This window comes from Pongo pygmaeus, chromosome 6, assembly GCF_028885625.2.
Source record: "Pongo pygmaeus isolate AG05252 chromosome 6, NHGRI_mPonPyg2-v2.0_pri, whole genome shotgun sequence".
Lineage (NCBI taxonomy): Eukaryota > Metazoa > Chordata > Mammalia > Primates > Hominidae > Pongo > Pongo pygmaeus.
Window position 1 is genome coordinate 36,026,395 of NC_072379.2, and position 21,431 is coordinate 36,047,825.

Consider the following 21,431-nt stretch of genomic DNA (forward strand, 5'->3'; position numbering starts at 1 on the left):
GAAGTTCAGAGCAAGTAAGCACCCCCTTCCAAACACAAGAAAAGGGGCCAGAGAGAGCGGGGAGCCTCGGAGGGAGTTTGTCAGGACAAACTAACATTCTCACCCACCCTGTAGATCCAGCTCCAAAGCTGCCACTGACATGTCAGTTGCGGGACAAAGATTATTTGGAGGTTGGCAGATGGGTCTGGATTCAGAGAACACACATGTTTCAGCCTCTCAGCTGCCTGTGTGTGATTTCACTGCCATGGGAAAGCATTGAGCGGGGATTTTTCTGACCAGTTGGTGTGAGAGTTGTGTTATTGCGGTTATTGTGGTTGGCGTCCTCACCCCCAAGTCCGGGTCTTGTCGTATGGGAGTGGGAGAGCAAGTCCGTGGGGTGATTGTATCACTGTGGCTGGATTCACCCCATAAGGGATCCGGTGCAAGGCAGCCTGGGAGCCCAGCGGGTGGGTGGGTGGCCTCCCTGCTGCCCGGAGACAGCCTGCCCACCAGGGCACACGCAGGCTCCACACAGCCAGCCTGGGACAGTGGGGAGAGACGGAAACACGCTCCCTTGCAAGAGGCAGTCACGATTTAAAATGCCATCTTGCTCCTCTGACTGCTTTTTCCGGGCTGTCGAGGTAAGGATTTGTTAAACACACCTCATGTTCTGGGAAGGGTGCATTCCTGTGGGGTCTTGCCTGGGAGGGATAGACTCCCGTCCTCTGGACTCTACTTCTCCGTCCCTTGGGCTGGAGCTGCTCAGTGTTCATGGATTTGAACGGTACCGGGCAAATGAAGCTTGCTTGTAACTTTGTAGGGGTTAGGGGCTAAAGAATCTTGTGACTATGTTTTTATTATGTCCTTCTTTTGTATTAATTCCTCTCCACTCCGCCCTGAGCCTCGGTGTCTGTGAGGGGTGAGGTGCTGCGGGAAAGGCTGTAGGTGCCGCTGCTGGACCCTGTGCCCTGGGGAGAACAGGTGGACTCGTCAAAAGTTGTGATGGGAAGAGGGAGATTTACAGGATTTGTTGTTGCTTGCTTGTGTTTTCAGTTGGTTCAACTGTAAAATGTCCAACCCTGAGACCACCAGCAGTATTTTAAATGAATCCTGTGAATCCTGTCACTTGTTAAGACAGGTTTGGTGGTTTAGCCATGTGCTATATGTTCCTGTGAGTTGTCCTGGGCATTTTAAGAGTATCATGTTGTAATCCTACCTGCTCTGCCCCCAGGAGGTGGGAAAGGGGAGGTGGGGAGGAAGAGTCACATCCCTACAGCTGGTGGGCACCTGTTGGCTGCCTGGAAAAACAGTTGCCCATGTGTTGGAGCACTGCCACTTTTACTTTACCTGTTTTCTTTTGTTTCAGTTTTTATTTCTTGAAAGCCTGAAGTTGTTTATCTGTAAGTATCCCCTTTGTGTGTTTCAGGATGTTAAAGTCTTTAGTGAAGATGGGACAAGCAAAGTGGTGGAGATTCTAGCAGACATGACAGCCAGAGACCTGTGCCAATTGCTGGTTTACAAAAGTCACTGTGTGGATGACAACAGCTGGACATTAGTGGAGCACCACCCGCACCTAGGATTAGGTAGGGAACCATCGGAACAGGAATGGCACCTGGGGATGCTCATGTGCAATTCAATGAAGACCGCTGCTGCCAAATGCGTGACCGCAGTGTCCCCTGCCAAATTAGCAGGCAGTCTCTAGGTTCCCCTCAACTCTCCTGCCTCTTCTGGTTCTCCTAAAATTTCACTCTCCTCCCTCCAGCCCCCTTCCCCTAGTGCTTTGGGAATCTTGCCTTGGATGGTTGAGGTAATAACCTGCCAAGGGCTCAGACATAGCGAGGTTCCCTGTGGCTTGTCCAGCCTCCCCAGCTGTCAGAGCCACGTGGAGCTTGCTGCACACCTGTGGGCAGGGGACAGGAGGGAGGTGCCCTTGAGGTGCTCTGGAGAGAGCTGGCCATGCACAGGATTGCAGCTGCCCTTCTGAAATCAGCTCCTCAGCTCATGGGAAGGGAGCCATGGTTATAGGCAGCAAAGTGCAGAGAGGTCCGCTGGGAATTGGAGCAAATTATGAAGCACTTTGCTGTAAGTTCGAGTTGAGTCTTACATGGCATCTCTGCATGCTGGTTAATAAGGCTTTGAACAGTGTTCATGCACGTGTATATGTGTGTGCGTGTGTCATGCCTAAAAAGTAAGAGAATATTTTGTATCACAGAATATTTGAAGATACTGACTCTTTACAGAACTTAGAGGTATTTTGTTCAGGTGGCTTATTTTAGGTAAAAAGCTTCTCAGACTTTTGCTCAAATTCTTATCTGATAAATATAGTTCTTACAAAGTCATAGTAAAATATTGAAAACCAAAATTTTCTCTAAGTCAACAGCTATATTTGTTCCATGTCTTGAAGGAGAGAAAAATAACACAGATTGGAAACTTCCCATAGTTCTAAATTTTTCTCATGAATCTTTTTTGAAAGATTAATAAATTGAATTTAAACCTCTAGGTCTGGAATACTTAATTTAAACCTCTAGGTCTGGAGTAGCATCCTTCCAGGTAATATTATACAATTTAAGCCTAAATAATGCAGTGTAAATTTGAGCTGTCACCATCTTAAGTCTCTGTTTTCTAATACGCCCTGTACTTTGGGCAGATGGTATGCTTTTTGAAGGAATTGGATAGAACTCTTGCTGGTTTCTTTCCCATCTCTACCAGTTGCCAAATGCATTTGTGTGATGACAGAAGCCTTCTCCTCCATTGTCACTAACAGCTTTCTCCTGCCAGGATCACTTACTAGGTCCACAGTTAGTGACCGTGATGTCACAGTTGTTCCCACGGAGACTGGCTGTCCCGTCGAGCTCCAGCTTGGGACGTCCATGAGTGGATCCTACAGTGGTCTGATAAGGCTGTCAAAAGCACCTGTTGACACACAAGTAACTTGGAAATTAGACAGTGGTGGGAAACCTTCAGCATGTGTCTCTACATGTGTATATATATATATGTATGAAAAAATATATATATAAAAAATTTTAAAAACAAGTCTGTATAGTTTGACCCAAATACAATGATTATTGTTGAAAGCCCATTCAAAAGTCTGAATATTCTTTTCATTTGAAAGAACTATGGAAGGGATTTCTGCAGATATTTAGTACTTGAATATAATTGGACACACTCAGGACACATAGAAATTGGGTACAGATACACATACATAAAATTTTAACATATAAGGAATGTTTCAGAAATTTTGAGTTATCTATTTCATGTGATACCCTTTGATTTCTAGACTATCATATGGTAGATAAATAAATGATACATTAAAACTTTAACCAAAGGAAGAACCATTTACTCTGAGAGAATAGAAAAAGAAATGTCCATAAGCACACAGGATTTATAGGGATGTGATATTTACATACCTTATTTCTTTCTCTTCTTTATAGATGGACTTAATACACTCTAGTGGGGGATGACACTTTATTTTAAAATTAAGTATAAAAGGAAAAAAAGGGAAAGGGAAACAAGTGAAATGATTTTTTTAAAAAAAGAGGAACATTTGTGTCAAATTTTGGGTCCTGTTCCACGAAAAAAGTAGAAAATAAAAAAAAATAACTAACCTCACACAGCCAGGATTTGAAGATACATGAAATTTCTTAGAATATCCTTCCTCTCCTTCCTCAGTTTTCTTTCTCACCTGGCCAGTTCCATTCTTATCAGTTACTAGGAAACACATTTTTCTATTGGCTGGGTTTGCAGAGGACTTTGCAAGTTTTTAGAGCTACCAGTTTCACTAACCTATAAGGTCCGCACCCCCAGGACTCATTCCCGTTGACACAGAGCTTCTGTGTCCCCATCCCTATAACTTCTCTGAATACTGTTTTGTGACCCAACCATATCACTTAACATTTTTTAAAAAATAAAGTTGCTGTTTAACTAAAAATCTTATTTCTGCCATGATTTAGCAGCATTCAACTATCAGAAACTCATTAGTGAGAAAATGCAGGGCTGTGGGGTGCCTCTCAGAGAGCCTGTTGGGTATCTCAGCTTTATCCCTGTTGGAAAGGGACGCAAGGGCCACAAGGCCAATAGGGGTTTCTTCTTTGTCGTGGATGGTATTCCTGGGCCCTTCTGGCCCTCCAACTCTCAGGGCACATCCCCAGGCATTGCTATCTCCTTGTAGAGAGCACTTTCCTAGGTAATTATATGTCAGGTATTCTCACAGGGATGTGGACATACACCAGGCTGGTGGCTGGGGCAAAAGGCAGGTAGTGCTTGCAAGTCTATAAGGCAGATACTAAGGCAGATTGTAACCCAAACCCCCCATAATTGAGGATATAAGGCACCCAAGTTGGACAGCATTTTAAGCCTATGTATAGCCTCCAGAATTGAAGATTCCAGAGTACAAAGTACATTATTACTGATCGAATATCCCTCATCCAAAAATCTGAAATCTGAAATGCTCTAAAATCTGAAACGTTTTGAGTACTGATTTGATGCTCAACAGAAATGCTCATTGAAGCATTTCTGATTTTGGGATTTTGGATTGTTCAACTGGTAACTATAATGCAAATGTTCCAAAATTTAAAAAAAAAAAAAATCCAAAAACCAAAGCTTCTGGTCCCAGGCATTTAGGATAAGGGATATTCAACCTGTATAAGGATCTTAACAGCTAAAATATCAGTCCCTTAATAATATTAAACCTTTTCTATACCCAGAAGGAAGTGATGGCTTTAGAAAAAGTGGGATAGCCTGCAGCAGGTGGTTCCCTTTCTGTGGGAGAAAAGCACCATGTGTGGGTGTCTGCAGTCTGGAGGGCATCGCTCCTCTGAGATGCTGGTCACCCTCCATTGGCAGCAACAGTGGCATCCCTGCTGTCACTCGGCAGAGTAGCCCCTCTGGCTGAGGGTGGTTTGTCCTGCCCGCTCTGCACTGTGTTTGTGGATAAGCAGAGAATGACTCCTATGAGCAGATTGAGGTCAGGTGGCCCTTCCCAGTGTTAGCTCCTGGGGACATTCACTACTGGAAGCACTTGAAAAAGTTGTTGCAAAGCCCCTTGCCCTGGTAGGCGAAGCCCTAGTGACTTGATGGTCTGTTTTATGATTCCCAGTTCACTTGTCCATTTAAATGGTCCCTTCCTATGTTAGCACTGCCCCCATGTTCTACCTGTTGGAGATGTTTCTCAGTCTCAGTGTCTGGAGTGGAATTCTTAGCCATGAAAACACTGTCCCTGACCCAGGCTATTCAACAGCCGACAGTAAGTCCAGCTGAGGCTGCCAGAATGGGGCAGGTCTTTTGGAAGACCTGCCTTTCTGCCCCATCCTTTCTGCCCCAAGCATGGTGAGCTGCAAGTCTCTGGAAGGTTCACCTTAGCCAGGGCAGCTTCACACATGGAGGATGCAGTGATATTAAACAGTCAGCCTGCAGACATATGAAGTAAACAAATTATATTTTAAAAGGTATTTTTGGCCAGGCGCGGTGGCTCATGCCTTTAGTCCCAGCACTTTGGAAGGCCAAGGCAGGAGGATCACCTGAGCCCAGGAAGTTGAAGCTGCAGAGAGCTATGTTTGCATCACTGCACTCCAGCTGGTTGACAGAACAAGACCCTGCCTCAAAAATAAAAGATAAAAGGAATTTTGAAAAATACATATTTAAACATAGAAAACTAGTATCTTAGTGCCCCTGAACTTGAAAATGAGATTGCAGATAAACCCATCCCTGGGAATGTGGGGGGCACCCGGTGCCTGGGGCTCTTGTACCCAGGCCCCAAGTAACTGTAGCCATCAGGCCATACTAAGGTCAGATAATCTGGGAAAGGCTGGAACTTACACAGAGAACACAGTAAAGAGAAGAGGTTTTCCACTAGATCCTACAAATTTCAAGGATTTGAGGAATTCTGTTGTCCTGAGAATTAGGTTGAAACAGAAAGAGCAACAAGTCCTTTTCAGGCTGTTTACAGCTTTGTGTTTGTTCCTGGTCAGATGAGAAACACCGTGGCAGTAACTCTGGAAGTGCTGTGGCTGCCACACTGTTGGATGCTGACAGCTGGACATGCAGAAAGGTGTGGAGGGAGAAACAGCCGGCGCCTGTTGACTCTTGCTGATTAGAGGGGGCCTTTTGCAGGCTGGTTTTATGTCCCTCTCTCCCTTTTATATGTGAAAAGCAACAAAAGATGTCCTTTCCCCCACTAAAATTTATAAATAGAAAGAAGTCCACTTACGGCCTTATCCACACGTCAGGGCTATCTCACTGATTACTCTGTTGACAGTTTCTTAGCCTGGGAAAGCCCTGAGCTTGCTGACAGCTCTTTTCTCTCCCTTGGGTGGGCTGTGCTGAGGCATGATGGGCAGGGAGTGGCCCAAGGGCCGCAGCTCGATGTGAGGCCGAGACAGTGGGGTGCACAGCCTCCGTGCAACCGGCTCTGCCATGGCCCCTCCACTGCCAAGTGGCAGCACAGGTTTCTGCCGAGGAGTCACACTTTAGCTGCAAGGGTTAAGGCAAGGAAGTAAGATTCTCTTTTTTGAGTTGTCTTGATATTTAAATATTTTTTCTTGAGGAGTAGAGTAATGCCAGCATTAGTTTCAGAAATTTGAAAAATACAAATGTACTTCAAGGAATTTTTGCCTTTTCCATTTCTTGAAATTATTTTTGGAATATTATCTTGAAAAGTAGTGTTCCCATTTAACTTAGGCCATTGTAATCATATGCAGTTTATAGATAGTGATGCAATTGTTTATAATCATGCAAGGTCATTTGAAAATACATGTCTTTAAATCATGGAGAAAATTAAAACTGGAGGGAAGATCTTTGAACAGATGTTGTACAGTCAACGGCCGACTGGAACACTGGTGCCCGAAGCATTTGTGCCAGGGGCACTTAGCTGCATCCGGAGGCTGCACAGCTCTGGATCTCTGAGAAAGGGGTCACCTGCCACGTTGTGTTCACTGACCTGCTGTGAGTGACGAAAAGGGAGTTGATGTTTTATTTGTCTTGGGACCCACCTCTGGGGATGGTAGGCTCCCTCTGGAGTCACCAGCGTCAGAAAAGCACACTTCTTTCAGGATATACAGTCGGTTTCGCAGCCCACTGGTTATCCCGAGTTCCTGAGCCCCCCTTTGCTAGGGCACCAAGCCCTCACCTGTCCACCTGGATCTGACCACCAGGGACACGTCCCCCTGTGTGTTTACACTGCCGTGTGCAACTTTCCCACGATCTTTCCAGGGGAGGCACAGGGAGACAGGAAAGTATTGTCCACAAGGATGGGCGCCTGCGTGGGTTTGGCCATCCCCTTTGGGGCTGGTGGCTGTCCCAGGTATCCTCTTTGGCTCTCCTCAGGGTTCTTTGGAGACAAAATGCCCTTTGCTTTGGAAACAGACATATCCTCCTCATTTAGGTAGCTGTCGCCTCCCATTTTTATTTCTCCTTGTTTTGCCTGATAAAAATTTTTAGTTCTGTAGATCAACCATCAACAGGTTATTGGATTGTTGGTTTTGGTTTTGGGTTTTTGTTTTTGTTTTTTCCTGTAACTACAGAAAGACATTTTTCTCTGAATAAACATTTCAACAGAAGTCATTGATTTGTTTTCCTTCTGGAAAATCCATTTTCGATGAATGAACCTCTTTTTGGAAAGCAAACCTAACAGTTTTTGTTGCATGTTCTTGGTTTCTCTCTTTTTCTATCATGGGGAGACATGAGGGCCATGTATTGGTTCACATGTTGCTAGCAGCATTCCCTCCCAGACAGGGACAAATGGGAACTGCTCCACACTTGCTGGTGGTGCCAAGTCTGAGCTTTCTGGCAGCCACGGGGAGAAAATTCCTTTCCTTCACAAACTCTGGCTTTAAATGTGTTTTTACCAAGGAATCCTTTCCTTGTAATGTCAAAACCGGAGCCGAGCACAAATCAGCTCCAGAATTTGCTTCTGCGTGCCGGTTGGGACCCATCTGAGATGAGTGCCCATGGCGACAGTTGTTCTTTGTAGACGGAAAGTCTTTTCTGCATTCTGAGATCACTTTGACTCAGAAATGCTTTTGCCTTTAACTTCATTCCTTCCTTCCAAGATGAAACTTTCCTCAAGATTCCAGTCTGGCTGCGGGAGAGGAGGGTAGGGTCTTAGGATGACAGAACTACCCCGGTGTCAATTCCATAGCATGTTAATCTGTACCATTTTGGCATCAGTTCACACTTTGACCCTGCTGTACATTTGTTCATCTTGTTTATTCCATGATTTAATAAGGTTAGTTTCCCGTGGCCACCGTCCTCCCATGACAGTTTCTGAGGAGGTGCCTGGGAAGGGACACAACTGCCATGAAAGGGAGCAGCGCAGCGTCTCTGGGCACACGCTCTTCTAGAGTATGCTGAGTTCTTCCCGCTCCGCTTGGAACCACTGTGTTGACACAGTGAGGGAAGCGACTTTTCCCTTTCCGGGGGACAGTGCTGCTATGTAAGATGCTGTGAAGGAGGCGTGTGCATACGTGCATGTGTGTGTACGTGTCCACAGCAGGTGCTGGAGGATGGAGTGTGTTTTTCTTCCCTGCCTTCACATGTAATTCAGTTGACAAGAACTATTCCATGATGTGCGTGCAGGCTTCAGTGTGAAAGATGAGTACGTACGTACAGTCTTGCTGTGCATCATGGCCCCTCCCACAGTACACAGCACCATCTTTTCTGGCAACCAAGTTTGATGTCATCAAAAAGCTTCCATCTCCTTCCATCTCTGCACCTTCTTGGTCATCCCCCTCCTCCACCTCTTTCAAGTTCTTTCTCCTTTGTCTTTGAGTATTTTCTCACTTGTTATAGTCTTTTCTTTACAAGAGTTGAAATTTCTTAATTTAAGGGCAAAATCATTTGCTAAGAGTCTTATGGGCTCATTCCTTAACATCTGGTTGATGCCAAATTCAAAAGAAGTATATAAAAATAAGTATTGACCTGAATTCTTCATGCTGTGTATCTTAAGACCTCTTATGCATTTGGTAGTGCATTAAAGAGAGATTTAAATTTAGTTTCCTTCCTGACCTCATCTTTATTCGTAATGTTTAAAGAAGAATAGAAAGTTGAACAAATCTTCCATTTGGTTGTAAAGCTACCATGAATTTCCCACCTGTTGCGTCTCACACGTGATGCTTTGCCCCTGCAGAGAGGTGCTTGGAAGACCATGAGCTGGTGGTCCAGGTGGAGAGTACCATGGCCAATGAGAGTAAATTTCTATTCAGGAAGAATTACGCAAAATACGAGTTCTTTAAAAATCCCATGGTGAGTCTTACCTCTTCAGGTTTGGGGTTTGGGACTCTTGAAATCTTGAAGTTTATACTTGGGTTTCGTAGTCTCAGAAAGTGACTGAGAGGCGTGGCGTAGCATATGGGTTTGAGAATCAGAGTTGTAGTTTAATGAAGCAATCCTTGCTTGAAACCCAGTCTCGTGCTTCACTAAATGTGCCTGGGACTGGCTGAAGGTAGAGGTCTCCTCCAAATAGACACAGTGTAAAGGGGGTTAGTCTCTAAGACGAGCTGGGGGAGGCTGGATGTTTTCTGTTATTTTGAAAGTTCTCAGTTAAACTGATCAAACACTTAGCAGAAGAAAAACTCATTATTCTCTGCAAATAGCAAATATATTTTGTGATCATACGTGGAAGAATGACTAGAGAAATCAGTGCGATTGGTTGGTGTCTTGAGCTGATCCAACCTTGAGCTGATCTTGAGAGATCACCTTGATCTCTCTTTTCTTTCTTTGGGAGAGGCACTTGTCCTGTGAGAGGCCCGGATAGGGAGGGCACCTCCTAGCTCCTGGGGCACTCACTGTCATCCTGAGTCATGGGGCAGAGCTGCATCAACTGAGGAGAAGACCCAGGGCCATTTCTGACTCTCATAATCTAGCTGCTTTTTTATTCCAAAGTAAGAAATTTGAAGACTGTTTCTGGGGAATGCAGCAGAAAAGGCTTTTCTCATGACTGGGCTCACCTTTTAGTTTCAGGAATTCTTTATCTCACACTGTGCACTTGTGTCACTGGGCTGGGACGCTGGCATCACTCTTTGCCATGGAGCATGCTGTGAGACATGAATCCCTTAGTAAACATAGTTGGTATTCCATACTCGTACCCAGTATTTCAGGAAATGAAATACAACCTTTTGAAGGAGGTGTTTCTTCTGTGTGATAGGAGAATAAAAAGGACTGCCATTTTAAATACAGGTGTACGTAATTATACTGGTAGGAATAGTTTTAAAATTGACATATCTGTATGACGTACCTTCCCTCACTTTGAAGCTAACCTTTTACGTATTTGTTTTTTCCCGTTTTCTTAGAATTTCTTCCCAGAACAGATGGTTACTTGGTGCCAGCAGTCAAATGGCAGTCAAACCCAGCTTTTGCAGGTACTGGACCAAAATAGACCTCTGCCTAAATAGACTTTCTGAATAGAAATCCTCTTGGAACTGAATGACAGCATTGTAAAAAACCTGAAGAGATTGCATCTTTCATCATTTATAACCTTGGCTCTTAAGGGGGCGGGTGGGGGGCGTTTAGAGTAACCAGAAATTAAAAGTTTCCTTGGAAAATCTGTGTGTAGCTGGGTTTCTTCTAAGCCAAACAGGCACTTACACACAGAATGCCCTTGCTCTGACTTAGAAGAGTCCAGTGATGCCACTGCTGAGTGTGGGCCAGGGGGTGCATGGAGAAACCCCAGTCTCAGGGCTCCCCAGCTCCTTTCTGAGCAGGGGTCCCAGGTCAGGCCACCGCCTAGCTGCTTGGAAATCTCTGCAGAAGCACAGAGTCTGTAGTGAAAGATGATCGGGTTACCACAACAGACTTTTAAAAGTAACTTGCCATATATTACAAATAAAGAAACCTGCTTTAATTATCCTGATTCATAAAGTCTGTTCTAAGAAAACCTGGTCTCTCCCCACCTCCTCTTCCAGTGGAGGGAGCCGCCAGGGCCTCTGTGCCCAGCTCTCACACACACTCCTCCGGGGAAGCTGGGAGTGGGGAATGGGAATGTTACAGCTACACCCTAAAAATGTGCCTGTGTACATGTTAAAAGTGAGAGAATAAACCATTTCCTAAGGCCACCAACAAGATCCAGGTGACATTACATATAAGAGAAACTACTAAAATTTAGTTCCTACAGAATTCTCCTCATAAGCCCTTTTTCTACGTTGTTATCACCAAATTTGTTTCAGCATCTAAAAGATAAAGAGTTTCAGAGCTCTGTTCTGGTGGTGTCTTCAGAAGCCCTTCTGACCATAGCATGCATCTGTTCTGGTGAAAGGTGTCAGCACTAAGTTACCACCTATACACAGTGAACAGTGAAATGGCAGATTCTGTTTTAATTGCCTTGACTTTGAGAGGATCCATGTGCTTTGTGAAGATGTGCAGTGATCTCTTGAGACTCAAGAAGGACTGACCCAGGTGCACCAGGGCTCTGTCCGACGTGCTGTTCCCACCTGGGGGAAAAGAGCTTTGTCGCCTCCCAGTCTAGTAGCAGGACCTGCCAGCGTCACCTCCCCAACTTCGCTCTGTGACCTGGCCCTTGGCCTGTCTTCCCTTTGATGAAAAGCATAGTTTCTTGTTTTTGTTTTTTTTTTTGATAAAGCCTTTATTCTTAAGGCTGCCTGTGGGAAGAGTTAGCTGGAACAGGGGGACATCACCAGGATGTCCTGCACCTGGGTGCATCACTTGCGGACAGATGACACCTTTTACGTGACCCTTGACTGGAGGGGTGCCTGGGTAAAAGTGGCCACTATATACTCACTGTCAGTCCCCAGAGTCCCAGTCACTTGGTCGTGGCACTTGCTCTTGCCCCCAGTCTGATATCAGACTGGATCCTTCAGTGCACTATCTTATAGGGAAATTCATGACTCGTGTTATCACCAGTGTTAGAAAGGTCCATTTGCTTGCATATGTTTAAATACGAATTATGTTCTATGCAACACCAATTGAGATGGGATTTTAAGACTTTGGAAAGGAGAACACTCTCATTTTGATCAAAAAAGGAGTCTTTTAATAATTCAGAAAATGTCAGCTATGCTAATAACATGTCTGCTTTAATTATTTTAGATTAGCATTATGTGATTTTTAAAATTTGTTCTTCAACAGAATTTTCTGAACTCCAGTAGTTGTCCTGAAATTCAAGGGTTTTTGCATGTGAAAGAACTGGGAAAGAAATCATGGAAAAAGCTGTATGTGTGTTTGCGGAGATCTGGCCTTTATTGCTCCACCAAGGGAACTTCAAAGGTGAGCTTTAAAACCTACCACCACCAGCCCTAATTCTGCCCCAGTCACTCCCCCCAGGTCCTCAGAGTGAACCTGGGCTTCATTTTTAAATGCACCTTAGACTCCTCCAAGCTCAGGACAACTTCTTAATAAGCTAATTGTGCAACAGCTGAACTTGGAGTCACAGGTTTCCTGGTCTCGCTCAGAAACTAGGTAATAAATAATACAGGCCTAAGAACCCCACCTGCCCAGCCCCACCCCCACCGTGGGTTGGGAGCAGACCCCCCTGGCTGCCCCATCACTTCAGAGACTGGCCTAGTTCTCATAAGTTGAGATTTAAGCTAGCTGTAAAGATGTTTGATAGACTATTGCCACCCTAATGCCAGTGTAACTTTATGTGTCATAATATTTTATGAAATAAACTGCAGGCTTGCATGTATCCCCAGTGAGAAGAAGGTGGGAGATGGAAAACAGCTGCAGGCCCTCAAAAGAGAGCTTAGGCCGGAGGCTCCTTCGCTCCCATGTACACTCTTGTCTGCTCTCTTCTTGTGCTATCCACATATACCCTGTGGCAGGAGCCTTGTCCACCCAATACCTGGCTGATCACTTAACATCTGAGGGCTGCGGTCTCTTTTGCTCTGGCCAGCAGAGGGGAAAGGGAGCTGGCGGGACCCCGGCACAGGTGTTGAGCATCAGGCCGGCTCTGGGAAGTCAGCAGCTGCGGACGCATGGGCCAGAGAGAAGTGGCGTCTGCAGAGAGGGGCTTTGAACTGACACAGGGCATGGTAGCTTCCTGACCTCCCAGCTCTGCTGTGTGGCCCGCTCACTGTCCTCATGTGTGCTGAAGTCGGGAGGTATTTCCTAGAGCAGGAAACAGAGGTGGGCTGGAGAGTTGAGGAGGAGAATGATGGGACAAGCAAGCTACCAGTGGGAAAACCCAAGGTACGGTCGGACTCTGGACTCACAGCAAACCAAAGGCAGACAGGCCCTGTGCTCTTAACTCTGACCTTTGGGTTATAGATTTTCTGCTGCTTTTTATCTTGAATATCCGGTCATGGGGCTTTGATTTGGCAGTATCAAATACGTTCCAACAGCCTTGTGTGTCTGAGAACTGGGGAAGTGGGTGTTTTGGGTGAGACTGGGTGAATTTGGTTTTAGTTTAGCTCTTATTACAGCTCATGTAATAATCATATATAATATGTAAAGTGTCATCGGGGAAAGTGCTTGTAAGTGCGCAGAGACTGCCCTCTATCTACCAGAGGTGAACACATTTGCTCTTTGCTGTGCTTGAGACTTAACCTGGCCAGTGTTGCCACAGGAACCTAGACACCTGCAGCTGCTGGCCGACCTGGAGGACAGCAACATCTTCTCCCTGATCGCCGGCAGGAAGCAGTACAACGCCCCTACAGACCACGGGCTCTGCATAAAGGTACCCATGAGCTGTCCACAGACGGCGCGCATGCTCAGCAGCCCACCGGAAACTGACTTCTTCTCTTGCCCAGCACTTGATTGTTGCTTCTATTGTCTTCAACAGAAACATAGTTTCACACTGGATTTATTCATTCCTGTAAAAACATTTTATTGTACGCTTGCTGCTATCAGTCCTTGAGTAGCTCAGAAGCTCAAGGACAAGCAGACAGGGATGGATAATGTGGCCAGTGGCTCAGTGTTTTAGGGAGGGTGGCTTTTGGCTTCAAAGGGTGGGCTGTGGCTGTAGCCCAGTACCAGTAGCTGGAAGGGGAGGCAGGGCAAGGGAGGGGACCCCCGGCCTGTCACCTGGGTTGCCTGCATGGTACTGAGTGAGCTGATGGCTTCTGTCTGGGCCTTTGGCTGTGGGGACAGTCAGACAGGAATAGACACAATGCTGCCCACCCTCTGCATGCATGTGTGTGCTGGCATGCACACACGTGTGCACACACATCTACATGCACATACCCACACGTGCATACATACATGTATAGACATACACCTGTGTGCATACACATACATTATACACACATGTACATAGACACACACACACGTGCACACACCTATAGGCAGAGCCCACTCCTCTTCCCCTGGTGAGGTCGTGGTGGTGTTAATAATCATAATGGTAGATGATATTTACTGAATGCTTACTATGCATGAGATGTTCCACTAACAGTTTTACATCCATTATCTTAATCTTCACAGTCCCTTGTGGGATAGGAAGTTGGCCACATTGCCCACATCCAGTAGCCAGTGAATAGTTGTGCTTGGAGTTTGCCCTGTAGGCTGACTTATGAGCCATAGCCCAAGCCATATCCCGAGAACACACAACACGGGGAGCCCCTCCTTAGGGGAAAATTTCTTTCCAAAATATCACCTCATACCTTGCTCAGGGAATACTCTTTCAGTTGTAAGTAATAGGCGTCTAATTCACACCAGCTAGAGGCCCAAGGCAGCCTCAGGTGGGGCTGGAGGTATGAGCAGCAGCTGGCACTCTCCCTTCCCACCAGCCCACACCAGCCATGCTTGCCTGTCTCTGCAAACGCAGTCTCTGCTTCTCTCATAGCACCAGCCGAGCACAGGGTAGTCACACCTGTCCCTCAACCCCTCTAGATTCTTGGGAGGGAGAGCTGGGGCGTGTCCAGCATTGTTTCTTGAGTCTGAAGTTGGGGGTTCTTCTGGAGATGCAGGTCAGTTTATCCCTGCAACAATTCTCCTCCCTCACCAAAGGGCCCTGCCTCTGGAGGGGCACCTGTCTTCTCCTCATGGTGCCTACTTCCCCTTCTGTCTCATTCTCCAGAGCCAACATCAGTCTCCCTCTCTGGACCTTCTACTTGGGGTCTGATCTTGGGGCTGCTCAGACATCAGAATCCCTGAGCTCCTCAGGAGTTGCCCCTCTTGGCTAAGCCCTGCAGCAGCCCCTCCTCTCAGTGGCCTGGGGGCAACTTTAAGATCTCTCCTCCTGTAAATCAGAAGGCAGGCTCTCCTCCCATAGAATCCAGTCCCTCGACAGAGTTAGATGCCTCTTCCTCTTTGTCCTATTGTGCTTACCACGTTATGTTGTCCTGTGCTAGTTTGTTTTTCTGTCTCCTCTGAAGTTCCCGAAGGATGGCTTATTATTCAGCTAAGTGGTACAGAACCTGGGGCCAGTCCATGGTAGGCACTTAATAAAGGCTTGTCGGGAAGGCGGATGAATGAACGCTTAACACGCAGGTGTGTGTGTATCTGCTGTGCTCCTTGCTAGGGGGATCTCCAGCTGGTTGTCTCTGGTTTGTGTCAGATGCAGCCCTGCCTTGACAGAAGCTGTTTCTAACTCCCTGTGTAACACTAACAGGACTTTCTTTTACCTCCTGTAGCCAAACAAAGTCAGGAATGAAACTAAAGAGCTGAGGTTGCTCTGTGCAGAGGACGAGCAAACGAGGACGTGCTGGATGACAGCGTTCAGACTCCTCAAGGTATGTGACATCTTGCAGTTTGTGTTGAGTGCACATCTCTTCGTGGAAAATTGGCCTCTGGACTTGATGTCTGTTCTGGCAGGAAAATGCTCATAACTTTTCCGCTGTTCTGTCACAATATTTTATTTATCAAATGTAGTTAAGCACCTTTCTAAACAAGATCTCAGGAGCTTTTAACAGAGGGCCTAATATTAAACAGAGTAGAGCTAGGTTTTCCGGACTCAGTACTACTGACATTTTGGGTAGAATAATTCTTCGTCGAGGGTCTGGGGGACATCCAAGCATTGCAGGCCACTTAGCTGTGTGGCATACCTGGTCTCTGCCTGCTAGATGCCAGTCGCATGCCCGGCCAGTTGAGACAACCAAAAATGTCTCTAAATGTTGCCAAATGTGCCCTGAAGCCAGAGGGTGGGGAATTGCCCCTGGTTGAGACCACTAAATTAGAAGAATAGGATTCGAAAAATCAGGACCAGGGAGAAAGGAAATAGTACATGAGGTGTTAATTATTTTCATGACTGAACCAATTCTCAGGTTCCCAAAAAGCCAGGGCCATGAAGTAAACGTGATGAATTATACAGTTCACTGAAGCTCCTCAGCGGAGACAGTACCTCCTGACTGTAAGTTCTAAAGGAAATTTATCACGTGGTACTGCATATAGAGTAATGCCCTTGACAGCAATTTCATGCCAATTGCCAGAGTGATTTCATACGGCTGTTTACTGTAATCACTTTGGATTTCCCACAGTGTTTCTGTGCACATATACCATATCCCACATGTCTAGAATTAAGTCTACAGAGTCCTTGTGAGTTGTAAGTTAGCTGGCCCAGGTGAGCTTGGCTAAAGTCCAGGGGTCTCCATAGGAGATGTTTGTTTAGTCAACTGGAGCCAATAGATACAATGGTCTAGGGATTTCTTTGCCAAAACTCCCAGCCTTCATTGAACTGTAGTGGCCTTTGAGCTGGTCCAGAGACTCAAGGTGAAGTCAATTAAGGAGATGGAGGAACCGAAGGAAGCATAGCTCAAAACTTTCCTGGAGGTGCTGCAGATCCAATTCTGAATGTAGTCCTGTTGTCCTGTCCACTTGGCAGGTAGCACTTTGCACCCAGTAATCCACAGATTCCAGAGACATTAAGGATACATCCTAGTGCCATTTTTATAGGAGGCTGGGGCCCAGACCAAAAGTTCCACAGATTGGCTTCCTGTATCTCTCTCCCAGAACCTTATTTTATGTTTTCACTGATTAAAAAAAGAATTATGGAAATCAAAACTTTACAAATTCATAATGGAAGAGGAAATGTCCATGTTAATACATCATAGATCCTACACCACTCCTGTGTAAGCCGGTTTTCAGTGTAAGGGTCATCAGTGGGAACTGGTCACATAGGTGACATAATATCTATCCATCGAGGGCAGTATTCTGCATGGACCTCCAGAAAGAATGAGATTGCTCTTTGTGTCCTGTTGTGGAAAAATTACTAACAATTAAAAAGCAAACTACAGAACAGTATATAGAGAGAATGCTACATTTGTGTGAAGGGAACAGGAAAAATTGGAATATTTGTATTTGATGGTATGCTCATGAGCATTGTGTGAGCTGCAGGAGAGAAGAAAGAGGTTGCTTAGTAGGGAGAGGAGATGGGAGAGGCAGCTGTGCAGATAGGGGCAGCGGCCAGGGGTGATCTTTTGAAGCTGTCTGTATATGGTTGAAATTTTAATCTGCAAATGAATAATCTGTTTTGGAAAAGGCAAAAAAAAAAAAAAAAGAAAAAAGGAAATGAAAAAGGAAAGTGGTAGTATACTCCAAGAAGCTATGAATTCTATTACTTTGGGTAATATATAATAAATCCAAGTAGCAGGTTCTTAACCACTGTTTCTTGGGTGTCTCTCCTTTGTTGCGCTAACATAACGAGCCACAGGAAAGGATGTGGGCAGAGTGACTAATGCAAAACGAACTGACTTTATTGTTGTCAGTGTTAACAATGATGTGTTACATAATATTAAGATTTTTTTGAGCATTTGCTATGGGCCAGGCATTCTGTATCACTTTACTGTTTGTGACAGCTCGGTGACATGCATATTATCATCCTCATTTTGTGGATGACAAAACTGAGGCCCAAGCTGTGGCTGCCACGATGTGGCAGAGCAGGGTCAGAGCCCTGACATTCTGGCCCCAGAACCCCTTTCCTCACTACCATGCTTTGCTGCCCTCCCTAGAGCCACCTGGAAGCTGCAGTCAGTTCTGAATGCATTCCTGTTGTCCCAGCCACTTTGCAGGGAAGCACTTTGCATCCAGTGATACACAGATTCTAGAGTCATTAAGGATACCTCTTAGGTACTATTCTTATAGGAGGCTGGCGAGCCAGACCTGACAGGAAGGTGGCAGAGCCTCGGGGCCAGTCTCAAGTGGAGTGCGAGTGATGTGTTTCTGCCCCAAATAGCCATAGGATTGTAATGCAATCGAAATGCCATTTCATTGTTGTCGTCACTGATTCATTGCCCACTATACAGAAATGATAACCGGGATAGAGTTAGGGACAGTGGGGAGGTAACTCCTTATGACTCCAGGGTCTCCATGTTGACATTCATTCTAAAACAAGGCATCCCATGTGTGTGCTCTGCCTTCCTCCAGAGGAGGACACAGGATGCCGGATCCCCTTTTAGAGGATAAGAGGGTCTGAGGGCTGAAGTTGACAGGGCCCTTTTACCATCTACTACAAACAGCATCTTCATATCAACCATGGAAAGGCAGAGCTGGGTTGTTATTTTGAATTAACCTAGGACCTTCTTACATCTTTACCTACACAGATACACTTTCTTGAAAAAAATAAATAAATCTTATAACTTGGGTCTACATAGGAGAAAGCTGGCATGGCTTTACTTAGCTTTTCAGAAAGATGCTCTTAGTAGCGCCAGCAGATAATCTTTTGTCTCATTTCTTCCTGTTACATTGTTTGTTAGGTAATTTCTTGGATGCTATAGGAGCTGTGTGAATAGCATTAAAACTTTGCAACAATTATTTATTACCATCTTTCCTCCTCCCTCTGTCTTCTAGAAGTCTCTTAATCTACTGTAGAAATTCATCCCCAAGAGGGAAGTCTTACCACGTCCATGCAAGAGTCCCTAGTACTGATTGCTTTGGTTTTACATGACCTGACGTTGAAAAGGCAATGAACGCAGCATTAAAACTGCAACAATTATTTATTACCATTTAATCTTCTCTGTCTACACACACCCATATATGTAAATATATACATGCAAACGTGTGAATAAAATAAAATGTGTATGTTATTAGGTACCCAAAATTGAGAATATTTGTATCTTCCTGGTATGTCAATTCTAAGACATTATGAAATATGCTTTATTAGCAATGCTCCTTGCCCCAGAGTCTAATCTGGCACATATTAATTTATTTAATGGTTTTTATCTCAGCTTTGCTTCATTATATAATTTCTCTTGGACCATCTTTTTTCTACCTTTCTGGGTCCTTATGTTTAAGGAATATCTCTTCTAAGCACAACGTAACTATTTTACTTTGATAATCTTTATCTTTTAACCAGAATATTTACTGTGATTTAATTGTATTATTTAGTGTGATAATCATATTTGTATTTGAACCTGCAATTTGCAGTTTTTTCCAGGTTGTCCCACCTCTCCTGTATTCCTTTTCTCTTAATTTTTTAGATTTATTAAGTATATTTATGTTTTTCCCTGTATTAACCCAATACTTATATGTACATTTACTATTTTCCCCTGGTTACCCTAGATATCACACCTTTTTTTTTTTTTTTGAGTCAGGGTCTCACCCTGCCTCCCAGGCTGGAGTACAGTGGCATGAGCTCATCTGACTGTAGCTTCAACCTCCCGAGCTCAAACCATCTTCCCACCTCAGCCTCCTGAGTAGCTGGGACTACAGGCATGCACTTCCATGCCCAGCTAATTTTTGTATTTTTTATAGAGACAGGGTTTTGCCATGTTGCCTAGGCTGGTCACAAACTCCTAGGCTCAAGTAATCTGCCTGCCTTGGCCTCCCAAAGTACTGGGATTACAGGCGTGAGCCACCGCGCCTGGCCTAACATGCCCCTTGAACTTATTAAAATCTTTTATAATGTAGTACATTTACTGACTGCTTTCAGGCAGGCATGAGGACCTTTCACTCCATTTGCTCCATTGTCCCTTTTGAAGGATTCTTGTCATATATATAAAACCTCTTAATACATAATGTTGTTGTTATTGTTTTATATACTCAATTTTAATTTTAATCACCTACACGTTTGCACTTTAATCTTTTCTAAATTTGCATTCTTCTCTCTGGGACTAGGAGACCTCAACTTAGCGGTTCTTTTCATGTGGGCCTGAGAAATTTTCTCACTTTTTGTTTCACTTTCATTCTTGAAGGAACGTTTCACTGGTTATAGGATGCAAGGTTAGCGGTTATTCTCTTCTGCATCTTCCCACTGCATTGTCTTCTGAATCTTATAATTTATGTAAAAACATGAGTTGTCTGTCTTCCCATTGCTTCTGTGAAAATAATGCATGTTTTCCTCTGGTTGTTTTTGACATTTTCTTTGTGTCTGTTTCTCAGCAATCTTTCCATGATATATGCTCGGAGCGGGCTTATTTATCCTACACCCTGAATCTGTAGCTTGACATCTTTTTGTCAGCTTTGGAAAGTTTTTGGCATTATCTCATCAGATATATCTCCTGACCTGTTCTCGCTCTTCTCTTGCTGGAGTGCAGTCGTTCCTGTATTAGACCTTTGCATCATGTTCTAGGTATTTTTATCTTAGAAATGAGTATGTGCCATGAGACCTAGAGCCAGAACTGAGCTTAGATCCCATGAAAGAAGAGGTGTCCCATTTGATGACTTCGCTTCCTGTTTCTGATTCTTTCTTCTTCTCCACGTGGTTGGAATGTGTGATTTGGGTGTGTAGGTTGGGATGCTGGATGTGTATGAGATTTTGCAGGGCCCTGAGTCCTCATTGCCAGGATCAGAAAGTGCAGACTACTGAGCCAATTAGGTGGCAAGCCTCAGCTAGGGAGGGCACTGGGTCTGGAACAGGCTGTGTACGTTCAAAGTCGTGACTGTGGGCAGCTTGCCTCATTCCTCTGTGCTTCAGTTCTGTGCTCTGTAACATGGGGATAATTATAGTATACAGCTCATAAAATGGAGAGGATTAAATGAAATAACAACATAAAGCACTTAGACACATACGTAGCCCATAGTGGCACTCAATAAGATTACTTGCTCTTGATGTTATTATTATTATGTTTGTCACTGTCCCGCTTATTCCAAAACCAGTCAGCTCTTCCCTCCTGACGGGCAACAGTAGCAGCAGCACTGGGGCATGCACCATATTGAATGTGAACTTGAATGATTTGAACTGTGCAGGTCCACTTAGAGATTTTTTTATGTATATAAATCTATCATAAAAAGTTAAAATTTATCAAAACTGAATGCACACAAACACAGACTGTATATGGCACCATTTGTGGTCAAGAGATGTAAACAAACAAAGATGTGGATTACCTCAGAACTGCATAAAATTAACTATAGTCCCTGCTGTATTACTGTCATAATTTTGTAGACACCTCCTGTTGCTATTACAGTGAACTCAGATGTTGCAAATATCCATTTAAAAACCCACCTTGTGTTGCTAATTATCTCCCCATGAGCAGGTCCTCTCTCCAATAAATTGTGTGTTGTAGTAAAAAATGGGCTCATGTTTCTGGAGTATTTTTCGTTGTGTGTAGTGCAATACAGGAACTTTAAAGAACACCATGGGACCCATATGAAATGCCACTAGTGAAGCTGGAAGTGCGCCCAAGAACAGAGAAAAGTCA

General features: G+C 44.7%; 1 protein-coding gene across 14 annotated transcripts in view; it reads left to right on the forward strand.

The window, feature by feature from the left end:
* GRB10 (growth factor receptor bound protein 10) overlaps window positions 1-21,431 on the forward strand; it is a 203,482-nt gene that overhangs the window by 165,212 nt on the left and 16,839 nt on the right. For all 14 annotated transcript variants that reach the window (XM_054494417.2, XM_054494416.2, XM_054494418.2 and 11 more), the window contains 6 exons: window positions 1,406-1,562; window positions 9,101-9,216; window positions 10,263-10,331; window positions 12,052-12,189; window positions 13,487-13,597; window positions 15,492-15,590. In XM_054494417.2, the coding sequence (XP_054350392.1) occupies window positions 1,406-1,562; window positions 9,101-9,216; window positions 10,263-10,331; window positions 12,052-12,189; window positions 13,487-13,597; window positions 15,492-15,590 (690 nt within the window). The remainder of the gene's footprint in view (window positions 1-1,405; window positions 1,563-9,100; window positions 9,217-10,262; window positions 10,332-12,051; window positions 12,190-13,486; window positions 13,598-15,491; window positions 15,591-21,431) is intronic.